Below are 25,605 nucleotides of genomic sequence, written 5' to 3'. Positions count from 1 at the left end.
GTGGAGTATTAGGGAAGTTGAAAGGAAAGGGACCTGTTATTCCCTTTCCATTATTTCTTGAGCAAGCCAGGGCCACTTCGGTTTGTGCGGTACCATTAGGCTTCACACGTACGGAAAAGGGACAAGACTGTGAACGTGGGTGTAGAGGGCCAGACCTGAAACTTCTTTTATGGAGGTAAATGTGCCCAAGTCCTAAATTTTAGGACTCAGACAAAAATAGAACAGGGAACACATGAGACAGAATGACAGAATTTTGTATTAAATAGACTGCCGTGAGTCTAAGCCATTTATTGCCTTCCTTGATCCACCTCATTGGAACTGCATAGATTTAGTTAAAATACATACATTGTTTCAGTCCAAATAACATAGGAATGTCAGGAAGCACTTGCTGACAAGCTAGTATACACAGCGTAGCTAATGTCCGTTTTTCTCCCTCATAACTCATCATACTCTGCTTACCAAAGAAAATTAGATGCACGCCTAATTGATCGTTCTCTAATGTTAGAGAAACGCTGAATTTTTATTTCTCGTAACTTAAGGACCTGAACTGGATTATTTTATTGCTCTTTAAATTAACCAAGGATTTCAATACTCAGACTGAAATGGCCATTTAAATGAATATCTGATCATAGAGATTTAATGTCAAGTAATATAGAAAATGTGCCAGGAATTTATCAGAATGATATTTTTAGACTCCTTCAATCTTTCTTCTCATTTTTCTTTGTTAAGTACTAAGTAAGGGAAAAAAGGTCTCCCATCAGATAATATTGAGGAAGCCGAATGAAAATATTTAACTTGAAGATTATTTTTATTTAAATATAACGCAGGCCTTCTATTTGAGTGCGTGACATGTTGAAATGAACGTGATGTATTTCCCAACATGGGAGGAAGTTAACTGAGCGGGAGCAGGAGGTTTTTGTTTTTTTTCTTTTTCTTTTTAATTAACCAGCCACTGGAAATAGATTGATAGACACAAGGTACGTAACTTTTTCTGCTCCTACCCACAGCTCCGTCCTGGAAACAGCTCACTTATATTGAACACATCGTAAAGAGAAAGAGAAGCACCACACCAGACGCCCTCTCCTGGCTGAATGAATATGCCAACTGGCAAGAGAGCACGAAAGTGACTCACTGACACAGATGGTCTCAGGATGCTGGGACACTGTGCCTAGTTCCAGGTGCCACAGTTGCGCAATGATCAGTATATGGTGAGGGTCTCAGAATCATGACATTTGGGGTATGATTAAAGACATTTGGGGTATGTTTAGTCTAAAGGAAAAGAAGATTGGGCATCCCTGTGGGCTTCATTCATAACAGCACAAACAGCCACGCTATAGAGAAAAAATTGGACATATATTTTTGTGTGTGGCCATGGAAGACAAAATATAAAAGTGTTTATCAAGCAGCTTCAAAAACATCTTTAAAAAAGTGACTTATCTAATCATTAGAGCTACAGAAAGGCAGAAGAAGCCACTTCCTTCTGGTGGGTACCTGCCCTTGACTTTCTGTCACTGGAAGAATTCAGAGGGTGAACAACCATTGGTCGGGGATGTTGGTGCATTGTATACCTTCTCTAAGTGTATGAATACAAGGAGATAATTTTAATTTTAGTCTCACTTAATGTTAAAGAAGATCCAGTGTTGTGTGCTGGTCCATTTAGAATGTTGTGTGAAACAAGAATAAAAGAAATCGAGCGTCTCGGCGAGGATGTAAGCACACGTGACGCTGGGGGTGATAACACACGGAGAGGGTTTCATTTAATAACACGATATGCTTGTAAGGGTCGATGTTCCTCTTGAGTCAATGAGCCAAAGCTCCCTATGTTGCCACCTGAATACATTTTCTTTACCTACCCTTCCGGATGAACATTTTGCCATAAAATAACACCACAGCTGGTGTCAAAGAGAAGAAAATGCACCAAATTAGTGTCAGATAAAATGTTCGCAGCCACGAGCATCTGTGTGTTGCAGTGGGTAGGATGATTGGGCCTGGGTACAGATATGGTTATGGGCTCAATTGACACTTTTAAAGTGGCCGTTGATTTGAAGAGCCAAAGTGTTGCAGGATACACTCGGAGCTTTATTGTGAAACAAATGGCAATCTAGAAAATATAATAGAAAGGAGAAGTAGCCAGAGAATTAACAGCATCAATACGGTATCGAAATATGTCAGGAAGCTAGTCTACGTCAAAATGACAAGAATAACAACTGGCCCTTCTCTGATTCGGTCAGCATGTATTTGAAGCGGTTTCCACATAATAAAGGGAAAATTGAAAACTAAAATTTTCTTTGATTATACCTTATACTTATATTTGTGGTTAGATAATGCAAGTGGTCTAACAAAATCTTTAGGGCTACACTGCTAACCATCTTCCCCGGTTGTTAGAGACGTTTATGTAAATCTAAAGCACGTATTTAGATACACCAACTGGTGGCGTACACTGTTTCTTAACCTACAACCGAAACACTAATCAGGCATTCATGGAGCACGGGCGTGTGGCTTTGCTGGCTTTTCTGTCCTTAGACATAACGACTTTAATAGTCGGCGACATTGCCAACCTCCTTAGAAACGTCATCTGTCTTTCTTCCTACACATTTTACTAGACAACTTCAAAATCAGACTGTAGCGTCTCCTTCCTGTTCTAAGATGGGCAGTCCTTTCACTTATTTCACTCACACTCTTCTTCCTTGCCCAAAATTTACTAGAAAGGCGGACTTGTTGAGGTGACTGTGATCTCCACAGGAGACTTACTAATCATTATACGAGAATAATCACTTCTAATAAATGGTTATCTTTTATTGGGTACACATCTATGCTCACTACTCCTTGCAACAGTAAATGGCCTGACCAGGCGATGGTGCAGTGGATAGAGCGTTGGACTGGGATGCAGAAGGACCCAGGTTCGAGACCCCGAGGTTGCCAGCTTGAGCACGGGCTCGTCTGGTTTGAGCAGGGAGCTCTCCAGCTTGGACCCAAGGCCACTGGCTCCAGAAAAGGGTTACTCGCTCTCCTGAAGGCCCACGGTCAAGGCACATATGAGAAAGCAATCAATGAACAACTAAGGTGTTGCAACACGCAACGAAAAACTGATGATTGATGCTTCTCATCTCTCTCCTTTCCTGTCTGTCTGTCCCTGTCTATCCCTCTCTCTGACTCTCTGTCTCTGTAAAAAAAATAATAATAACAGTAAATGACGTATTATCATTCCTCTGTTGTATGTTTTAAAAATCTGAGGTAAAGACAGGCCATAGGTACTTGCCTAAGTTCATTTGTCTAGTAAACAAAATTCAAACCCAGCTGTGACGCTAACACGCTTTCTTCTGTCTGGTCTGGGGTGGTGCAGTGGTAGGGTGTCGACCTGGAACACTGAGGTCACCAGTTCGGGACCCTGGGCTTGCCTGGTCAAGGCACATATAGGAGGCAACTGCTATATAAGTTGATACTTCCTGCTTCTTCCCCCACTTTCTCTCTTTCCCATTCTTTCATTCTCTCTCTCTAAAAAGCAATCAATAAAAATCTAAAAAATAAAGTAAAATAAAATAAAATGCCTGCTTCTAAGACTTGAGAGCAACGCTGGATCCTGACAGAGAAAATACGCTCACCACAGTGATTTTGCTACATTTGGAAGATTTCCCGTTTGCCAAAGGATATCTGGCTTTGATTTTGCCCTAATAGGTTTTCTGGTAGGAACAACTGAAAATACTTATCAATACAAAGAGGTTTGCTCAGCAAATTACAAACTGTCCATTCTTTTGAAGCTTATGGGAAATAAAAAGCATTGACTACATCATCGGGGGCTCAGTGTATCTCCCTGACATCTTTCCCATACAGCCCGTCCAGGCATCCACTGTCCCTGGAGGGAGAGAGAGAAAGGGAGATGCAGTGAGAGTGACGACCCACTTTACGCCACGGGGTTTTGCACCTGAGATTGCTCTTACTGCCCACGAGGCAGGTGTTGTCAGCTTCGCTCCGTTGATGGGACCCTGAAAATTGGAAAGGAAACCTGTCCAAAGTTACAACCAATACGCGGCGGCCTGATCTAGACCCTCTGTGTCACAGCCCGGGCCTGGCCTCCCTCTCCCTCACTAGCAGGATGCCCCAGAGCAAAGTAGTTCCTGGAGACGGTCTTCGTTGGGGCACTGCTGCCCGGGCATCCACAGGTCTCTTCCCTGTCCATACCAGTCCCACTTCAAGGAGCACCCCCAAAGCTGTAACAAATATGAGCGCATGGACTCTGGTGATGCCCTTCCCTGAGGCCTGCGAGAGGTGAACATGGCAAAGGTAACAGGTTCTCTCTTCCTCCTGGGTTTTGAAGTTACTGCCATGAGGATGATGTTACAACATGCCAACCAATACTCAGCTGGCTGCCTCGTTTGGCAGCCCTTCAAGTTCGTCAGTCTGTGCACAGCTGACCACTGTTTCCCCATGTCTATGCCAGCCTCCTCCTCCTTTCAGAAATTCTCCTACCAGTGAAGACGCAAAAAGACTCAAGAAAAACAAGAGTGAGGGATGTTTGAGCAGTTCCAGAAAGCACTTTTTGTTCTTTATGCAGAGGTTATATTTGCAGGAGAGTGATTCCTCCATCCGTGTCCATATAACTCAGCATTTCTATCACAGTCAGAAACTGATAAATCTGGATGTTCTAATTAGCACCAAAATCAAAGAGAGTTTAAATGATCAATCTGATAGTTTCATCTAGACATTCATAGATATTAGATTTGTGCTCTACACACAGGTGAAAACACACAGCTGCTTAAGGAAAAATAGTGCAGCCATCTTAATTTCCTTCACATCAAATATATAAGATAAACGCATCTGACTGTGATTTGATCCTACCAAGAACCCACAGTATACTTTGTCATGCCCACACTGGATGCTTGACATGGCTCCAGTCTAGTACGAGGTGTCTTGTAAAACAGTTTAAGGTGTGTATAAAGATGAACACATTGGCATTAGTCTAAGTCAGGGGTCCCCAAACTTTTTACACAGGGGGCCAGTTCACTGTCCCTCAGACCACTGGAGGGCTGTACTGTAAAAAAAAAAACTATGAACAAATCTCTATGCACACTGCACATATCTTATTTTAAAGTAAAAAACAAAACGGGAACAAATATAATATTTAAAATAAAGAACAAGTAAATTTAATCAACAAACTGACCAGTATTTCAATGGGAACTAAAAATAAGACAGCCCTTGTCTTTTGGGGGTAAAATTAATATAAAACAGGGTCTTATAATAAGGGAAACATGGTGTGTAGTAATGTGGGGGGAGACTTTTGGGCAAAGGGAGGTTATAGGGGCCATTTGGGGGAGTATGGGGCCATTGTACTGTGTAGTAATGGTTATAGTGCTCTGCCTTTCTTCCTACTTCTGCTGTTATTTCACACTGCTTCCGGTGATGTGGGGTGCTGCAGCCGCAGACCAGATGTGTGTCATATGATGCACGCTTCTGGAGCCGTGACGTGTGCGTCCCACGTAGCCAGAAGTAGTACTGTACGTGAGTGACGCTGGCTCCTGTGCGTCACTGTGCTCCTCTCACTGACCACCAATGAAAGAGGTGCCCCTTCAGGAAGTGTGGCGGGGGGGTCAGATAAATGGCCTCAGGGGGCTGCATGCGGCCAGCGGGCTGTAGTTTGGGGACCCCTGGTCTAGGTGTTGGTAGATTGAAAATAACAGGTAACAGAGGTGTTCAAAACCAAAGCTTCTAATATAGACGGCAGATGCACTTCTGTTGGTTGAAATTGTCAACCTACCTCACCGCCCAAGCAAACGGCATGCGGTACTTCCCCAACTTGCTGCAGAACTGCTTGTTGGATTTGAGTATCTTTTGTGCATACTAAAGAAAATAAATAAATAATATGTTGTTTAGAACATCACTTTACAAACTGCCCCTGTAAAATACTAATAACTATGTTTCTATGTGACCTTATACTGAAACTCAATGGAATTCTGCCTTACAGACCTACAGCTGCACCTTGTAGAGAGCCACACAATAGTCTCTGTGTTCACACTACTGTATAACGTTTTGCTTTCTTTTTAGTTTGGAAATTTCAAATGTAGAAAACGCCTTTGTCTTGGAATACCAACATTTTCCCTTTCTTCTGACTTTAAAAACCTTGAAATATTGAATGGAAAGTGTTATCAAATTTGCATGCATCGTCGGCCTTATGTTTTATTTATTATGGCAGAGGTCGGCAAAATTGTTCTGTAAAGAGTCACACAGAAAATATACTGGGCCATACGATCTCTATCACAACTTCTTAACTGCTGCTACAGCAGGAAAGCAGCCACGGACAATCCATATGTGAATAAGTACAATATAACTGTGTTTCAATAAAACTTTATTTACAAAAACAGGTGGCAGGCTGGATTTGGCCCATACATCACAGTTTGCCAAAACTTGATTCTCATAAACCCATGAAGCTCTGCTCTAAACTGTCATGGATGCGCAAATACAATTGTGATATCTTTCCTTTGTGAGGAAAATATCTCAATATCTTTCCTTTGTGAGGAAAATATAAACTTTTTATATTTATTTTCTGTTAAGTAATAACATTCAATTATTAAAGAAAATATAATAGAAAAAAATGTCCCATAGCCTCACCATTCAAAGAACTTTTAATATTTCCTTTATTCTTTCTTTCTTCCCTTAGGTGCTATATAATTTGATATGCAATTATCTATCTTCCTCTTTCATTTACTTTCCCATCAGCATAGCTGATAATCTTAGAAACTTTATTAACTTGTTTTTACTCAGATTAATCCTAACTTTTCCTTATTGTTAACACTTTGATCCTGGCAGTTTAAAGCTTTTTCCACGTTTAAACTTATTTCTACAACTAGGTTATCAAAAGTCAGCAACTGCTGGGCCACAAAGCATAGACCAAGAATGCATACTTTAAAGTTGTCCTGATGAATACTCACTTCACTAATAAGTTTGAGACTTATATTTATCATAGTTGACCATTCATCTAGCACTGTGATTTTATTTCTTGAAATCAGCTGAAGTGCTGTGTGAGAAAGATTAAGCATTACCTTGTTGGAGTCTGGATTCTTAATGTAAGGTTCAGCACCACTAGCAATATTTCCCATTAGCACTTTCTCGATTTTGGCCACCAAAACAATGTCAGAATGTGGATTGCTTACAGAGAATATAGCCTATGTCCAAAACAAACAAACAAACAAACAAATAAACAAACAAGTTAGGGTTAATAAGCTAATAATCATCTAGGAAACTACACTGAAGACATTTACACAATTCCACCTTTTTTTTTTTTTTTAAGAATATCTATAAAGAAATTTCTATTTGGGACATTACTCATCTCACGTATCACATTGGTAAGAACAATGGGACAGCATTTTCCGCCCATCACAAGTGAACAGATGTGCCACCTGCTTTGGAAACTTCAGCCATTCCTCTGGAAACCCCTTGACGTGAGGTTCTTCTAGTTGTTGCGGCGTGACCGGGTCAATGTTCCCATTTTCCAATGCCACGGGAGCCCCTGGGAGCATCTGCCTGACAGCCACATGGTTGAGATCCACGTGGAAATCAGCAGAAATCTTCCTGCTGTCTCTTAGGTTGTAAAGTGCCACACTCACAAAAAAAGGCTCAATCTGCAAGAAGAAGAGAGACTTGGTAGTTTTGACAAACATCCAACAAAAAAAACCAGATAAAATTAAACCCCACAAAACTCCAAACTGCTAAAAAAAATGTTAAGTGCTGCCAGGGTATCACAGAAGCTAAAGAAGAGTCCAGAAAGAACGGCTTTTCACTAGAGAAAACATCCAAGGTAACGGACTAAATAAAAGAAGGGCTGAAATAAGCAAATCTATGTATATGTAATCACATACATATTGCACATATGTATACATATATATATGAATGATTATACATGTGCATATATATAAGAATAATTATACATGTAATTAGCTATAGGCTTCTAAAGCTGGAATATGCCTACAACAAAACCCAGCATTTTTACTTTTGTTTATACTACTTAATTATCTTTATTTTTCTTAAGTGAGAAGTGGAGAGGAAGAGAGATAGACTTCTGCATGTCCCCTGACCGGGATCCACCTGGCAAGCCCTCTATGGGGTGATGCTCTGCCCATCTGGGGCTGTTGCTCCATTGCTCAACAACTAAGCTATTTAGCACCTGAGGTGAGGCCATGGAGTCATCCTCTGTGCTGGGGCCAACTTGCTCCAACAGAGCCATGGCTGCAGGAAGGAAAGAGAGAGATAAAGAGAGAGAAAGGAGAAGGGAAAGGGGGCAGGGTGGAGAAGCAGATGGTTGCTTCTTCTGTGTGCCTTGACTGGGAATCAAACCCAGGACATCCACACATTGGGCCAACACTCTGTCACTGAGCCCATCGGCCAGAGTCTATGCTATGTAATTTTAACTTAATTCTTATCATCTATCAATATTCTGTGGATAAGCAGGTTATATACAAAAACCAAATTATGATATAGTTTATCATTGTATCAACTCACTCATGCGGTCCATTTTGTTAAATGTTTAATAGATACCTCGTGTTCTTTGACATGTAGTAGTATGGTTAGCTTATAACAAGGGTTTTAGTTTAATTCCTTAATATTAACAATACTTACCAGCTGCCTGTACTGTTAGAAATAGAATGACACATATAAAATAAAATTTATTCAATAAATTATTTTTTAAAAATAAGACAACTTAAAAATAAAAGTTTTATATTTGACCAATTTAATTTATTTCATGAAAACCCCTGGTTGTAGTCATGGCAGTTTGCCAAGAGTTGAAAAAACACAAAAATTACATGAAAATAACTCGAGCAGGAACTCAAAACACATTCAAGTCAAAGGAAAAAGTCCTTATTATTTTTCCTGAATTGTTGCATTTGGATTTTCATTTCTGCTTAGTGAATGGAAATAACTGACCTTCACTGATAATCCATCAGAAATTAAATTTCATACAGGGATTCCTTTATTTCTCCCAACCTAATTTTTCAACTTAAATGTCAATTTTTACTCTCTGAATCACTAGCTTTTCAATAAGGATTTTTTTAAATAAAGCACCTATAAAGCCTAACAAACTAAGCCATCAATTTCTTATGCTTAGAATGTCGTAATTCTGAAAGAAATTAAAGAACATGCCGTTTTAAATGTCACTCTGCTGGGAGGTTGTTTTATTAGTTCAGATTTTTGGAATCAATTTATATTTTCAAAGAAATACTTTATATTATAAAACCAACAACCTGAACTTGGTTTCCAGTGACGCACTAAAAAATCATATGCTGTCAAATTGTTTTCTTATCATAAAAACTTATTTTAGGTTTTTTTTTTAATAAACTCATTAATTAAATGCAGTAGCTGGCTCTTGAACAACTTAAAGAAATATTTCAATTCACTTGCAAACATGTTCATTGACTTGAAAACAATTAGCTTAAAAATAGCTACATTTATAAAAGACTGTCATTGAAAAAATATACGGGAAACGATTTGACTCTGGGTGATGGGCATACACCGAGATCATCAGTTCAAATGTTATAAAAGTGTTTACCTGAAACCTATGTCCTCTTATTGACCAATGCCACCCCATTAAATTCAGTTTCTAAATAAATAAAAAATACGGTGCAAAAAATTTCTATTCTAGAATGTATAGAATTTGGTAATTTATAAGCTAAGCTGAGGGTGTATTTAAAAAAATAATGTCATTACATAACAAACTGCAATTAAGATGGGGCTGTTGTATTCTTTTTTCTTTTTTTTTTACAGAGACAGAGAGAGAGTCAGAGAGAGGAATAGATAGGGACAGACAGACAGGAACGGAGAGAGATGAGAAGCATCAATCATCAGTTTTTTGTTGCAACACCTTAGTTGCTCATTGATTGCTTTCTCATATGTGCCTTGACTGTGGGGCTACAGCAGACCGAGTGACCCCTTGCTCGAGCCAGCGACCTTGGGTCTAAGCTGGTGAGCTTCGCTCAAACCAGATGAGCCCGTGCGCAAGCTGGCGACCTTGGGGTCTTGAACCTGGGTCCTCCATATCCCAGTCCGACACTCTATCCACTGCGCTACCGTCTGGTCAGGCTGTTTTATTCATTTTTAATATCATTGCTTATAAGCCCAATGAAATTATATTTTAGAAAACAATTTCCTTGTTTTTTAACATTTGAATCAACTGTAAAATTAATTAAATCTACACAGACATACAAAGCTCTCCAAACAATCATCTGCTTCTGGCCTGATGATGTGAGAGAGACAGAGAAGTCGCTCTCTTGCTTGGGAGACTGGCCCAGATGCAAACAGATCCTGAATGTGGGTTTTTGTACAAAGAAAGGGGTCCACATGAAAGGAGTCATGTGCTCCTCGCTCTGAAAAGAAAAGCCCATTATCTTTGTGTTTCAGTTTCTAAATTCGACTTTTTAATTGCACTTAAGAACGTGCCTGGTCAAAAAAAGCATTTATTTGCATTTCATATGTGATTTAGTAACCATTACAATTTGAGTTAAATTTCTCTGATAGTTCTAAATAGTAGTTTCAAAAATTATCTTCTCCATTTTTTTTTAATCCTGAATAAAAATGTGTGTTCTGATTGTTCCTGCTAGCGGTTTCACTCCAGGTGGGTCTCTCCTGCTACCGTCCCCGACATCCTCTACCTTCCCACTTCCTGTTTGGCTCTGTGTGATGCAGTTTCTCAGCGCCCACTCCCCACAGCGGACTCTTTCTCTCTTGGTATCATGACCTACTCTTTCCTGGTTTATCTCCACTTCAGCGGTCATTCCTTCTTAGTTTTCTTGGGTCACGTCTCTATTCATCTTTGAAATGATTGGTTCTTGGACCTTTCTCTTTGGGTATAGAAATGCCTAGATGATTCCGTCCAGGTCACTGTCTTGACCAGACATCAAGTTTATATCTCTGTTCATGGCCAGTCCCTTGAGTTCCAAACTTGTGTTAGAATCTGCCCAATGGACACCTCTGTTGACTATCTAATAGACCTATCAGACTTAACATGCCCCTAGTGGAATTCTAACCTACATCTCCCAAATCTGCTCTTACTACAGTCTTGTCCTCTCAGTAAATGGCACCATCATGCCTAGAACTGCTTAAAGAAAAAAACCAGGACTCATCCTTGAGATTTCTCTTCCCCTTCTCCTGTATATCCAATGTATTGAAAAGCCCTGTCTGTTCCATTCACAGCACATCAGTCCATCCATCCATGTCTCTCTCCCTTGCCACCCCTCATCCAAACCAGGCAGTGGACTATGGAAGTAGCCTCCTAACTTCACTCCCTGATCAACCCTCGTTTCCTCCAATTGATTTTTCAAATTGATGTTTTCAAAACACCAATTAGATTGCATCATTTTAAAGAACCTCAAACCTTTGAATAGCTTTCTTTCACTTCAGATAAATCCAGAGTCTTCACCACAGTTTATAAGACCCTACCTAATCTTACCTTTTACTGTTCCCGCCACCTCATCTCGTCTGCTGTTCCCAGGTCCTAGAACTTGCCAAGACTTACCCGTCTCAGGGCATTCACCTTTGCTCTTTCTTCTGCCTAGAATGTTTTCCCCTGACTTGACTTTATCCTTCCCAGCCTTCAGGTCTCTGTTCCGATCTCACCTCCTCAGGGAGGCTTCCCATGGCCACCCTGTCTAAAGGGACCCATTCCCCAGTTCCCCTGTCTTACATCTCTCTCTATTGACTTATTTTAAAGAACTTTGTACAATTATCTTGTTAACTTCTTTTTAATTTCTTTTTTAATTTAATCTTTAAGAGGCCAGGAAGCTTGCCAATTTGTTCCCTGCTGTTTCCCCAGGATCCAGAATAAATGTGGCTCCCAGTAGTGCATTGAGTAAGTATGTGTTGGAAGATGAGTAAACCTGACTTCAACAACTGCAGTGTATCCGTAAAGTCATGGTGCACTTTTGACCGGTCACAGGAAAGCAACAAAAGATGATAGAAATGTGAAGTCTTCCCCAAATTAAAGGAGAACTCTCCCAGTTTCATACCTATTCAGTACAGTTCGATGTGGGCTCACGCACAGATTTTTTTAGGGCTCCTTAGGTAGCTATCCCGTATAGCCTCTACAGACTCGTCACTGACTGATGGCCTACCAGAACGGGGTCTCTCCACCAAACTGCCAGTTTCCTTCAACTGCTTATCCCACCGAGTAATGTTATTCCTATGTGGTGGTGCTTCGTTATAAAGGCACCGATATTCACGTTGCACTTTGGTCACAGATTCAAATTTAGCGAGCCACAGAACACAATGAACTTTCCTCTGTCCTGTCCACATCTCGACTGGCATGGCTGTGGGCTGCTCCGCTGTATACACGGTGTTACATCATCAACTGTGCATACGCACATGTTGCCACATCATCCTACAGAAACTGGGAGGGTTTTCCTTTTATTTGGGGAAGATTTCACATTTCTATCGTCTTTTGTTGCTTTCCTGTGACCGGTTAAAAGTGTACCATGACTTTACGGACACACTGTATTTTTTCTCTTACTCATATACCTAGTACACAGTTATAGTTACAAAATACAAGGAAACTTCATTTTGGGAAGATTCTTACCAGTGACACATTTCAGTTTTAGCCTCCTTGTCAACAAGAATCTCACATATCACACTGAAATTATCAATATCTTGCATGCTTAGTATTTACAAATTTGCAAGCATGCACATAACAGTTACTATTTAATGAATGCTTATTATGCATCAGGCTCTAAGTACTTGCCATATATTACCTCATTTAAACTTCTCAACTGGCAATTTGAAATAGTTACTGTTACTATTATAGCATATACAGGAGAGGACATGAGTCTACTTTGAGGTGAGAGATGATAAATGAGAAATGATTTATTAGAAATTAAAACAGACTGCATTAAAAAATAATGAAGGGAACATGCCAATATAGTGACTTTCTTATTAATGGTAAGATTACATGTGATTTTTATTTTCTTTTTTGTAGAAGTATTTGATAATGGTTGTGCTCACAGAATGCACCCTTTCCACACATACATTTATAATTAGTGTAGAACTGTCCCCGAGAACTAACAAGTCTCAAGAGGGTCCACCTAGCAGAAAAAGGAATATTGTACTGATTTAATAGGGAGTGTGGTATTTTACAAATATCAGCAAAGCACCTTTCCCCTCTGTAATTTACATGTATCATCTGTATTATTATTAATTAATATTTACTTGATATTATTTTACTTGATTCACTATTTAGCCTTGTCTTAAACAGTAATAACTGTGAAATCACAGGATTGATTTATTCACTTTAATTATTTTCTAATGCACATTAAAATAAACATAAATATTAAAATAAAAATGTCAATTTAAAAGCCATTTCGAGTATTACCAAGAAGATACAAACAGTGTCTTAGGAAACTCTGAACCACTGATGAAAAGAATCCTAGAACACAGTCCCTTTGACCCTTCTTAAAAGTAACAGACATTTTTATGGCAGTATATTGACAATACCATTTCAGAACTTGTGCACTTTTGTAAGGCGGAAAAATGCTGTCAGCCCTACTCCCTGGTGCACTAAGTGGTGTGAACTGCATGCTTGGAATGGTCAGGAATAGAAAACAGGAGGGCAGTGTGCTGTCGGCTGATTGGTGCAGGAAGTAACAGAAGAGCAACTTACATTCGTTATTGGATCACTTTCATTCTCCGCAACACATCCCTGCAGACTGAACGTGAGAGCTTTACAAGTGATCATGACTCTCTTGGCAGCTCTTTCTTCAAATGGCTTGATCACAGACTCGGGCTCTAAGAGATCCTTTTTCTGAAGTTTCAGGGTCTAGAAAAAATTTTGACAGTTTTACTCAACAAATGTCCATCATAAGAAAATAAATTCTAAATTCTAAATCACAATTGTATGGATCAAGTTCATGTTAGCTCAGAAAGGATTTCAACTCACATCTATATCTGGATCCATGGAGAATAGATTTAGCCTCTCCGTGTTTCGAGATGCTTTGACAGTCTCTTCAGTTTCTGTGAGGTACTACAGAGGGCACTGTGTTAGGGCGGGGTGTCTAATTATACATATACCTACAACCTAGCTAGCTCCATCCCCGGGCGAGAAAAGCCCCTTAGTATTACCACAGTTCTAATATCCTCCATTAATATTTGGCAATTCTTATAAAAAAACATGCTTTTATGTTTTGAGTTTTGTGTTTCTTCATCTAACTCTTTAAATAAAAGCATTTGCACCTTTTCCATGAAAGCACTAACTAATAAGCAATGCAGATTTATATGCATAGTAATGTGTCAGCTTTATTACTTTTGCAAAGTCTGGATGTAGGCTGTTCTCTGAAGAATCTCTTTCTTCTGGTGTGCATTCACATGTGATTGAGTTATCCAGAGAATCTTGAAAAGATACACAAAGATAGGTTATTAAATAATACTCATGAATCTTAGGCGAGCCTGGGACATATGAAAACTGGGTCAGACCCAAGAGCAATGGTGATGGATTTTGCCTTCACTGTATCTTGGCTCCAGTAGTCCATATAGTTAGAAGATATTGGCTGGGAAATCAGATCTCCTGAGGATCTTTTTGGGACACTTTTCATGACATTATCTTGTTTCCATAAAAATGAACCCTTATAATATTACATTTATATTTGGGGATATCTGGACATTATCAGTGCATAATAAAGTTTTCTTATACATGTATGTATTTTTGATAATTCTAACTCTGAGGCCATCAATTTAAATTCACATGCTAGCTTCTATTACTTAAACTTTCTGAGACTCTATAAAGATTAATACTCTAATTGAATATTATTAAGTAAATCATGAATTTAAACTAACTACAATGATACATAGTAGTTGCATTAAAGTCAACAATGGTTTTCTTCCTAATTATCCCATGACTTGTCCACTTTAAGGCATATAATACTTAGACTACTAAAACTTAAGGACGTGTTGATTTCTAATGTACCATGCTATTGTGCAAAATGCTTAAAAAATAGTTTTCCTTTGGGAAGAGTGACTGACTCCAAAGAGGAACTCTTCTTCCACATAGTTATATGACAGATCTGTTTTTCACCCATATTTTCCTCTCTATTGCTTCTTCTCTTTGCTTAAAGTGAATTAGAATTTTTAGAGGAAATTAAGATGGACAGAAACATTTTTTTTGTTATAAAAGTAACGCTATGCAAGATTTATGGTACTTCCACATAGCTCTAAGCTGATCTTAGTATGATCAGAAAACATGCATACTATTCCTCTCAATTTAAAAGAAGTAAAGCATATCTGTCTTTATAGACTATAACATTCATCAATTAAATTTAATTAAAGGCCATAAAACATAAAACAGCCCCTCTAAGGAAACATTCTATCAAACCTGGGTACATTTTTATTACTGCTGACAAAGGGTTCCCAGCACCATTTGCTGGGTATCAACCTCAATTCATTACCAGTCAACTCAAAATTGTAGCTACATATGGTGACACTCACTATTCAGTAAAAGTAAAGGTTGAGGGGTAGTAAGCTCCTGGAGCAATTATCCCAGGGACAGATGAGCTAGACCTGTAAGCTACTATGGCTTCTAGGAGCTTAAGTAAACCAAACACAGAGGTCACACTTGACAAAGGAAGGGAGGTAGGTGTCTGTGCTCTCACCTAGACCCAGGTCAGTGAGCTCTGCGCTCCTCCGACCCTGAAGCGGCCCCTCTGGGCTGATTTGCAGGATGCGGTTGAGAGTGTGGATCCATTCATCCATGTCGAACTCTGTTTCAGCCGCCAGCACAAAATAGGTCAGGTCATGCATTTTCAATTCAAAGGCATATTTTCTTAGTCTATTATTCTTTGGTATAAGAAAAAGAAAAAAACCCAGACAATAAGTATTAGAGAGTAAGAGACATATTTTATGGGATCCTGGTGTGTCTAAAGTTTTTCCATACAAGTAGGTAATATAAAAAAAAATCTACCAAAAAAGGATACAAATTTAAATGGGTATGAATTATTTTATAATTCTGATACTAGTATTCAACTCTTACACTGTTCTAAAGTCTTCAGAGTTCCCACATTGTAATAAAGCAAAGCTAAATACTTGAGATTACTCAACTTTGTATTTGTAAACTATAAATAGGAGAACCAGAAGATGAGTGTTATTATCGTGTGAGATTGTGGCTAAATATCAGTTTATATATACAGTGTGTTCGTAGTCATGGTGCACTTTTGACCGGTCACAGGAAAGCAACAAAAGATGATAGAAATGTGAAATCTGCACCAAATAAAAGGAAAACTCTCCCAATTTCATACCTATACAGTGCAGTTCGATGTAGACTCATGCTCAGATTTTTAAGGGTTTCTTAGGTAGCTATCCCATATAGCCTCTACAGACTTGTCACTGACTGATGGCCTACCAGAACGGGGTTTCTCCACCAAACTGCCGGTTTCCTTCAACTGCTTATCCCACCGAGTAATGTTATTCCTATGTGGTGGCACTTCGTTATAAAGGCACCGATATTCATGTTGCACTTTGGTCGTGGATTCAAATTTAGCAAGCCACAGAACACACTGAACTTTCCTCTGTACCGTCCACATCTCGACTGGCATGACCATGGGCTGCTCCACTGTATACACGGTGATATGTCATCATCTGTGCATGCGCACATGCTGCCACATCATCCTACAGAAACTGGGAGGGTTTTCCTTTTATTTGGTGCAGATTTCACATTTCTATCGTCTTTTGTTGCTTTCCTGTGACTGGTCAAAAGTGCACCATGACTTTACGGACACACTGTATATATATATTGATAATAGGGTTGCTATTTTTGGCAAGAGAAGTAATTTTTAATATCCTCTTGGCAATGTCTTCTTTTTGGGGGATGTCTTCATAAACTTTCCCAAAATAAAATTCTCCTTTCAACTCCCACAATAGCACAATTACAACTGTAAGTACAACACTTACTAAACACTTGCCATCTGTATAGCAGGAACTGTGCTATATATTTTATAGTCATTATTTTATTTAAATCTCCCCATAACCTTATGAGACAAATCATATGATTTCATTTAACATATGATGACATTGAAGCTTTAGGGAATAAATTAAAACGAGCTAGGGATTACATGAGTAGCAAGTGGCAGAGAAGGGAAATAACCTCTTTAGACTTTAACACCCACTGAGAGGACCCGGGTACAAAGAAGATGCTCAGCAAATGCCATTCTCCTTCCAGGCTACTCCTTGGCACAATCTCACACCAAAGGGGTACCCATGGCCTCAGAAACAATACATTTTCTAAGTTCTGGGAATAGACAGTGGGGAAGCATGTATGTGTCAAGAAAAAGTGAAATTTGGAAATTGGAGGAGAAAAATAATTAAACTCCGTGTTAAATGTCACAGCTCAAATGCCACTTTCTAGACTCCTCCAAGGACAAGCTCTTTGCTTCTGTCCACACTTTTGTATTACTGCCGAGTACTATTATTTCCTTGCCTTGTGAGGACTTACTCGCAGGCTGGCTTTTTTATTATTAGTCCATGAGCCTGATGAGAAGCAGAAGCGGCCCAGCTGTTCTCAGTGCTCAGGGCAGTGATAACATCCATTCATAAAGAGGTGGTTATTATGCGTCTATTCTGTGCCAGGCAAAAACAGACACAGTCTGTGCTGGCAAAGAGGGGAGGCAGGTGTTAACCAATTAATCACACAGACGTAAAATTGGAAGACAAATGTACCTAAGTTTTGTATGAATATATGGAAGAAGACGCATAAAGCCAAAGTATTAAGAATTCTTTTTGAGAACAGAATTGTTATTGCAACAGGAGAATACAGCTGTTCTCATGAGAAAGAGCAGAACAGGATGGCTTTGACTCGGTAAGTGCCAGAGCTGCTCTTTGAAAAGTTGTCTTGGCTGCAGCGTAAATAGAGAAAGGCAGAGGCCCCAAATGTTAGTGGGCAAAGCAAACACCTAGGCAGCTCTTTTAAGTAGGTGAGTTCTTAGAAGTCACATTCTCCTTAAGGGGAATGGTCAAACCCCTTCCACACACCCTCACACACGCTTCCTGGGGTTTCACCAAAGGCGGTCCAGAGAACCACCTGATACCTCGCTGACATAGAGCGCCGGAGGACAAAGACAAAGTGGCTGATAGCAAGTAATCAAAAGAGAGACAGGTCTGTTTAAAAAAACAAATCCACAGGAAAAGAAATAGACAAGAAAGAAAGAACTAGAATTAGAAATACTCAGAGTTCAGGACCTAGCTTTGGTTAAGATACTGTTAATTACTTGAGACTAGCAAAGGCAAGCCAATCTCAGTGTTGTCTTGAAAACAAACAAATGAAAGAAACTCCTGGGTTAATCTTCTGTTCTAAACAATGTGAACTGGGAGATGCACAGCTGGGTAAAATGCTGACATTGGGTCCAAGTTAAAAGTGGATCTGGCTGCAACCTGCTTTTCCAACACTGATGCGAAACAACTAACAAAATTTTAGAAAAAAAAGGTTCCAAAATATTTTTAAAAATTTTGATTTTCTAAATTGCATTCTGCACATCAAATGAAATGAATTTTGTTGCCAATTTTGACAGTATTATTAAAAATATTTTTAAAAAAATTGAGTGAAGGGTAATAGGCCTTTGTTTCTCACAAGGAGGTGTTTATAAATGAAATAAATATTCTATTTACAACTGCTCAGAAATCAAAAGATCTTTTTTCTACTTAGAGTGGAGTGGAACTGCTGCAGGGTAGAGAAGCTGATGTTGGAGAAGATGAAGATGCACAACTTGCTTCCTATCTCACTCTCCAAAAGAATAAATCAGCAGAAAGGAAAGGACAGAAACTAGAAAAATCAATGGGACATTTTAATAACCTCGAAATGCAATAGTTAAGTTATAAAAATGGTAAGCAAAAAGTAATCATATTCTTTTCATTCCTCCAATTTTCCTCTATTTCCCTGAAATCAGTGTTCTTTGTGTCCACCCCAACTACTTTGTTCATTCAAGCCCACCGCAGCCCATCTACGTGGTTTCATAAAGAATAAAAAACCTGAATGTGTCCTAACGCCGTCTGATGTGTTTAATGAGTTGTAGAAAGCTGGTCTGTTTCCACAATGTTCATCTGGAAAACTTCTCAAATAGATATATTCCAAGGAAGCCATTAAAGCTGATGGAAGACTGAACGTTGAAGTAGGAAGTTACCCACACAAAATATTCTACCACACCAGTGACGGTGCTAGCATATTCTACAGAATTTTGCAGAAACAAAAAGAAGAGTTTTAAAAGGAAACACACAACATCAAATCCTGGTGGCTGGTAGAGGCGGCTACCATCCATGCAATTCTTTCCAATCTTTGTCTGTTTATTTGTTCATTCATTAAAAAAAATCTTATTGAGTACTTTCTCTGTGCCAACACAGCATGAATAAAAACCATGTAAAGTGCTTGCCCTCATCGAATTCACAGTCTAGTGTCATGGAGTGTCAATATAAACAAATAAGTAGAACGATAACATATATAATGTGTGTAAAGTAATATAATAGACTATCATGCATGGATAAATATAATTTTATTCTTGCATGTATTAACAGAACCTAATGCTTGAGATGAGTTGCTCATGTTTTATTTTTATAATTGTGTGTCTGTGTGTGTGTCTCCTCTCACAGGCTGGAAACTCTTCGAAGGCAGGAGCCACATCTAATTCATATTTGACTTTCTCACAATGCTTTGCATACAGAAAAATTTTCAATATACATTTGCCGAAAGTGAATTCTGCATCTAAAATTCGATGTTTAACAATGCGCGTGTGCACATATTTGCAGTGCTTCCTGTGCCCACGTGGTTTATGTAGGATAAATGTATGTATACTGCACACAGAGATGCCCACTTGATGATGTATAATAGTCAGTGCATTTCCTCGGGAATCTTTCTATAATTGTGGACACTCCTGCACCTCCGATCTAATTCATTAGCTCTGCGACTTGGGAAAGCTGCTCCATCTCCCTGAGTTTTACTTTAATAACTTGGGATAATAGTAACGCGTGTTCTACCAACTGCTGTCAAATAATATATTAATTGAAGAAAAATACAAGTGCCATTCTGGTTCTTATTGTTATCATGGGAAGTGAGATTTTTTTTACAACTGGGGGTTTGTCAAGGGGAGGTCATATTTGGCTTTTCGATCTGTTTCCTTAGCCGGCCCACCTTTGGTTCCCCATCTGACTGCCTTTCTGTGGGCCTGCACACTCTAGCTCCACACCGGCCACGCCTCTCGGTCTCGCATCCCGCCCTGTTTCCTTTAGCTGTTGGGCTACCTGAGCTGCACAAGGCACCTGAGTTTCAAGCCTGTGATCAAGCACATGAGGGCATTATTTTGAACCCCTTATCTACCACATGGTAGATCCAGCACCCACCGAGAACAAAATAAACCGTGTTTGCCACCCCACCAATCCCCATTGAAGCCTGTATAAAGTGGCATCAGTCATTATTGCAGCTGAGGTAGGGGCCCTAAGCAGAGGGGACCCCTGGGCTAGTCATTCTCTTCACAGTGGCAAGACCTAGAGTCGATGGATGCATGGACCAATAAATTACTGAATAAATGAGAAGATTCTGACAGAACACGATAGAATAACAGGCCTATCTAGCCCTTGGTCTCAGATCAAAACCAAAAAAGCAAAAAACGAAAGTGCTGGGCCAGGCTGGGGGTGCAGGGCTCTAAAACAGATCTATTACTGTGGGGTGGTATTACAAAACAGTGGGAAACCACCATTATTCTTTATTTTACCAAGATCCAGGAAATTTAGGCTAGCGTTTTTCTCTATTCAAAGTAACCCATGGAATGGATTTTTTAAAATTCCAAAGCTTATTCTTAGAAAAACATAATGATGTAGGGTAGGTCTGAATGGCATGTTCACTAAGAGTGGTATGAGCTTGAACTCTTTAAGGATGCTGGATGGTAGGTAGCACTTTCTGAGCCAAAATCTTTGTTCCTCTTTGCTGTTTTATTCAAAAGAAACTGACAATGATTCTTGACAAATAGGTCTGACTCATCCCACTATTCATTTCCTCTGTGCTTTTGTGTGAAGTGTTTCATCTTCAGGCACATTTTGTGCTTGAGGGCTTGTTATAACAATGACCCAACTTGCACTACTTCATTCAGATTATTCCTTCCAGATGCAGAAACTTGTCAGTCAAAAGGAGCTATAAGCAAATACGTTAAGAACAGGGACCCAGACACCAGGTGATAAGTGACCCAGATGTCTACCTTCCTAAAGTGATCTCAAGAAGTTGAAAGTCCTTCCCTCTAAAACAGGTAACGAGTTCTTGATAAAGAGAAATATAAGCGAAGGGACAGAGAGCTGAACTCTTTACAAGATGGAATAAGTGTTCCCAAATATTTGAATGGCTACCGATGGGAAAATGCAGTGCGATTATTCAATTATGCTTTAGCATGCGATCTGCCTCTGGGTATCCTATCTACAGGCCTGTATTTTCTGTGCAGCCTTCCAGCTGCCCGAAAAGAGTTTTCACTGCTGTTCTGTGCAACTAGAACATGCCACTGCCATGGTAGCTCTTGAGACACTGTAACAGTTAGATGTGAGCCTGTGTCCCTCTCTGGTTTGACTTCAGTAGGGAATTTCTAATGCCAAAGCACAGTTCCTAGCCTGTCAAAGCCTTATATGAGTGAATGAATGAGCACATGAGGGTAGACATTTCAGAAATGTAAATGAGAAATTTTCTATAAAGGCTTTTCCACATTGGAATGTCTATCCTTCAAAGTTGTGACCTTTGGAAGTAATGGAAAGACTGAAGAAGAAAGGCTAAATACACACAATCCCTGATGCTTTTCCCACGGCAGCTCATTTATTCTAGTTTTACAGGTGAGAGATCTGAGATCAGAGAGTTTAAATAATTTACTCAAAGCCCTCCAAGAGTAAATGGTGAAACCATAATTTTAACACGGACCTGTACCCCTAGGAGATGCTCTCTTTCCAAGGCACTGCTCAAGCAGAGAATGAAACACCTTCTAAGAGGTTCCTAGAGTGGAAGGTCAGATCGGAGTGCTAAGGTGCAGGTACAACTCAGAGCTAGCTTACATGATATTTGAAAGAAGAAATTACGGATTATCTGTATCTCTGCAAACTTAATGTAAAACAAGATGCTTCCTCAGAGATGACTCATTTGCTGGGGCAAGCTTGGAAGTCTAAATGGAAAAGGAAATAACTTTTCCAGTCAATGTCTATAAAACATAGTTATTTATCTTTAACCTATTGCTAAAGACATATTTCTAAAGCAGTCTCCTCTTAACCGACAGCAGAAAACGAACTCCACCCTCTATTAAATCCTTATTGCCCTTTCCAAAGAAAAAGTTCTCGTATGTGTTTACACGCAATTATTTTTCACTTCTGTTGGAGTGCTCAGCAATGATTTTTGCCTTTTAAAGTTCAGCATTATTACTTTCTGGAGGAAGCTTAGATTTTGACAGATGAGCCTTCCAGAAATAGGCTAAACCTAAGTGACTGGGGAGAACTCTGTTTTGTGTCCATGTACCCGGCACCCCTGGTGTTAATCCCAGATGTAATCAGCTACAGAGCAAGCTCAATGAATGCCTGTGGGAAGAGACTGAGCTGCTCCTAGTGGCCTGTGGCCAGAAATAGAATCCTTAACCTCTCAATAAGCCAGCATCTTAATGTGAAGTTTCAGGCAAGATTGCTGAAACACAGAGTGCTTCAATTTTTACGTTAAGAGGAAATAAGGGCAGCTATTTCATCAAAGTAGAAAGAATAAATATCTTGCAAGTAATATGTCCAAATGAGATCTCTGAAATTATTCTGCTGCTCTTTGCCCCAGTGGTCCATGCCAAGTTAAATAGGAAGGACAAGAGTTTGAAGGCTGAGAGGTTGCAGAGCAGCATTGTCTGTTAAAAACATGTCTGTTTCTGAAACTAAACTCTTGGGAATCAATGCAATCCTTGTCTTTGAAGGAAACCTCCTCTTAGAAGGAGGAGGATGTATATGCACATTGTGAATTTTCTATCTCATACCCAATAAAAAAGATAACATTTATGAAGTGCATTCTTTGAAGTATATGATTTACATGTTATCTTACTGAGTTCTTTAGCTCAGTGGTTCTCTATGCCACAGCCATAAAAGTGGTTCATTTTCCTCTTTTCCCCGAATATATCAGACTTGTATATTATCACCTCAGGACCCTTGCACTTGCTGCCTCTTTTTATTCTTTAGTCTCTAGATCAAATACTTTCTCTCCAAATATGCTTTTTTTTTTTTTGTATTTTTTTTTCTGAAGCTGGAAACGGGGAGAGACAGTCAGACAGACTCCCGCATGCGCCTGACTGGGATCCACCCGGCACGCCCACCAGGGGCGATGCTCTGCCCTTCCGGGGCGTCGCTCCGCTGTGACCAGAGCCACTCCAGCACCTGGGGCAGAGGCCAAGGAGCCATCCCCAGCGCCCGGGCCATCCCCGCTCCAATGGAGCCCCGGCTGCGGGAGGGGAAGAGAGAGACAGAGAGGAAGGAGGGGGTGGGGGTGGAGAAGCAAATGGGCGTCTCTCCCATGTGCCCCGGCCGGGAATCAAACCCGGGTCCCCCACACGCCAGGCCGACGCTCCACTGCTGAGCCAACCGGCCAGGGCCCAAATATGCTTTTATTACTTGTGGAGAATTAATCTTCTTTTCCAACCTCACCATTTATCTCTCTCCTTTCAGTAACATTTTTTTTCATAATTCCAGATTTCACTAACTGATCTGATTCTATTTCTGTCTTTGCCTATATATATTTTTATCTTCCTTTATTGAAAGTAGGTTTTGTGAGATCAGGGGTCAAGGTTGCCTTGTTCTTTATTGAATCCCTGGGGTCTATAAAAATTCTTGGTTCATCTCAGAGACTCTATAAATATTTGTGGAATGAATAACTGATGATTGGATGAACATATTCTTTGATTTAAAAACAACAACCCGAGAGGGTAAGGATTTCTACTCACCTGCACCACACCCGTACAAGAATCCAGAAAGATGCAGCCTTTAGGTTCTTTGGATATTTTTTCATCTTTGTAAAAATTCATGATGTAGGAGCTATCGGGCAACTGAGTCAGCTGAAAGTAGCGCTTTTTGAATGACTAAATAAAGGAAAAGACACAAGGAGGTAGTTCAGGTTGCAGTGTGCTATTACGGAAGCTAGCATTTTTTCTCTCTCATTCTTTCAGGACTGCGACCTCAGAAAGGCACCGTTCCAGAGAAGAGCACGCTCCTTTCTCATCAATAAAATATAACACGACACACAAACTCAGTGCAAATGGGCCTCCTCTGCGCTCTGACTGAAGGAGGGGGTGTCAGAAAGGTGGCAGACAGAAAGATACATCCTGACGTCTCCTTACCCGAACAGTGATGGTGTTGTTCACGGTGCTGTTGAAATTCCCCTTGTAGAGCCAGCCGCACTTGAACACTCCGCTTCCTCCCGCTCCCCCACCGCCCTTGGAAGACGAGTGGGACGTGGTATCCTGCACAAAAAGGCATCATGAGCATGACTTTTGTGAATCTCAGCTCTGTGACACTTGCACTTAAAAAACGAGCCCCCTCTTTCTCTCCTTGACTCACTCATCTCAAACAATCGTGGTTAATTTCAAAACAAACGGGACTCATTTTGACTAAACGCCCTCGCAGAGACAGCCGGGTGGCCGAGGGAGATCTGCTCACAAAGTGAACCACGTCAGCAAAAGGCGTTAGCTGATTATCCTCGTGTTTTAAACATTGCACTTGGGACAATTTACTTACTTCATCCTTATCAGCATCTTCATGGTCAATCTCAAAGGAATGCGAAGGAAGTTTCTCTGGTTTGTATTCTGCTCTGATATTAAAACAAACAACAACAAAAGTAAGGTTTTGATTTGTCATTTGAGACACGGTTTTTGTTTTCAGCTGTTCCCTGGGTAACAACCATTTTTTTTTTTAAATAAAATAATGTAATCTTGTGAGGGTGCTGTTGGGCAGATAAAATATATTATGCTCACTTTGTTAAAGATGGCGCTGCCCACATGGAAGCTGTGACCCAGGTGATATTAATGTGTGTTGGGGGGCGGGCTGTGGGCAGGCAGGATCCTTGTAGCCTGTGTCTTGGTTTTGGGATTAAGCCTTTTCCACCCTTTTTGATGTGGGGTGCTGTAATCCCATCATGTCTCTGATAAGTGACTTTGTATTAGAGACTTCCTTATTTTGTATATTGGATTAAAGGTTATGAATCTATACTATAAAATGGGGGCAGAACAGAAGCTTGCTCTCTTGGTTCCTGAGATTAGCATTAGAGAGCAGAGAGCAGAGAAAGGCCACATGGAGAAGGCCAGGAGAAGCAGCCAAGATGGCGGAGTGTCGAGTGAGAAGCCAGTTTGTGCAGGGAGAAGGAAGGAGATGGGGACAGAGGTGAATAAGTCTGGTGAGCTATAAACCTTTGATTCTAGAAAACTCGGATAAGTCAGTAGCTTTGTGAGCACTGAATGAATGGGTTTTGGAGCCCAGTGTGTGTTTTACTTGCCCGCTGGGTGCAAGCTAAGATTAAAGATGATGGCTCAGCAGTTTTTGGCTCCGTTGTTTCTTTACTGACTGTCCGAATCCAATGTGAACCTGCATGGGCCAGGCTGCTGGCTTTACAGGTCCCCTTTAATTTGGAGG

The 25,605-nt window shown here is 40.0% G+C and overlaps 1 protein-coding gene across 5 annotated transcripts in view; it reads right to left on the bottom strand.

The window, feature by feature from the left end:
* DOCK10 (dedicator of cytokinesis 10) overlaps window positions 1-25,605 on the bottom strand; it is a 197,727-nt gene that overhangs the window by 83,079 nt on the left and 89,043 nt on the right. For all 5 annotated transcript variants that reach the window (XM_066279139.1, XM_066279140.1, XM_066279142.1 and 2 more), the window contains exons 5-14: window positions 24,715-24,787; window positions 24,318-24,440; window positions 23,925-24,059; window positions 15,612-15,795; window positions 14,270-14,355; window positions 13,907-13,990; window positions 13,631-13,786; window positions 7,392-7,613; window positions 7,035-7,157; window positions 5,753-5,835 (exon numbers count right to left, since the gene is read on the bottom strand). In XM_066279139.1, the coding sequence (XP_066135236.1) occupies window positions 5,753-5,835; window positions 7,035-7,157; window positions 7,392-7,613; window positions 13,631-13,786; window positions 13,907-13,990; window positions 14,270-14,355; window positions 15,612-15,795; window positions 23,925-24,059; window positions 24,318-24,440; window positions 24,715-24,787 (1,269 nt within the window). The remainder of the gene's footprint in view (window positions 1-5,752; window positions 5,836-7,034; window positions 7,158-7,391; window positions 7,614-13,630; window positions 13,787-13,906; window positions 13,991-14,269; window positions 14,356-15,611; window positions 15,796-23,924; window positions 24,060-24,317; window positions 24,441-24,714; window positions 24,788-25,605) is intronic.

The sequence above is a fragment of the Saccopteryx bilineata genome, chromosome 5 (assembly GCF_036850765.1).
Source record: "Saccopteryx bilineata isolate mSacBil1 chromosome 5, mSacBil1_pri_phased_curated, whole genome shotgun sequence".
NCBI classification, from domain to species: Eukaryota; Metazoa; Chordata; class Mammalia; order Chiroptera; family Emballonuridae; genus Saccopteryx; species Saccopteryx bilineata.
This window is presented reverse-complemented; position numbering and strand designations above follow the sequence as displayed.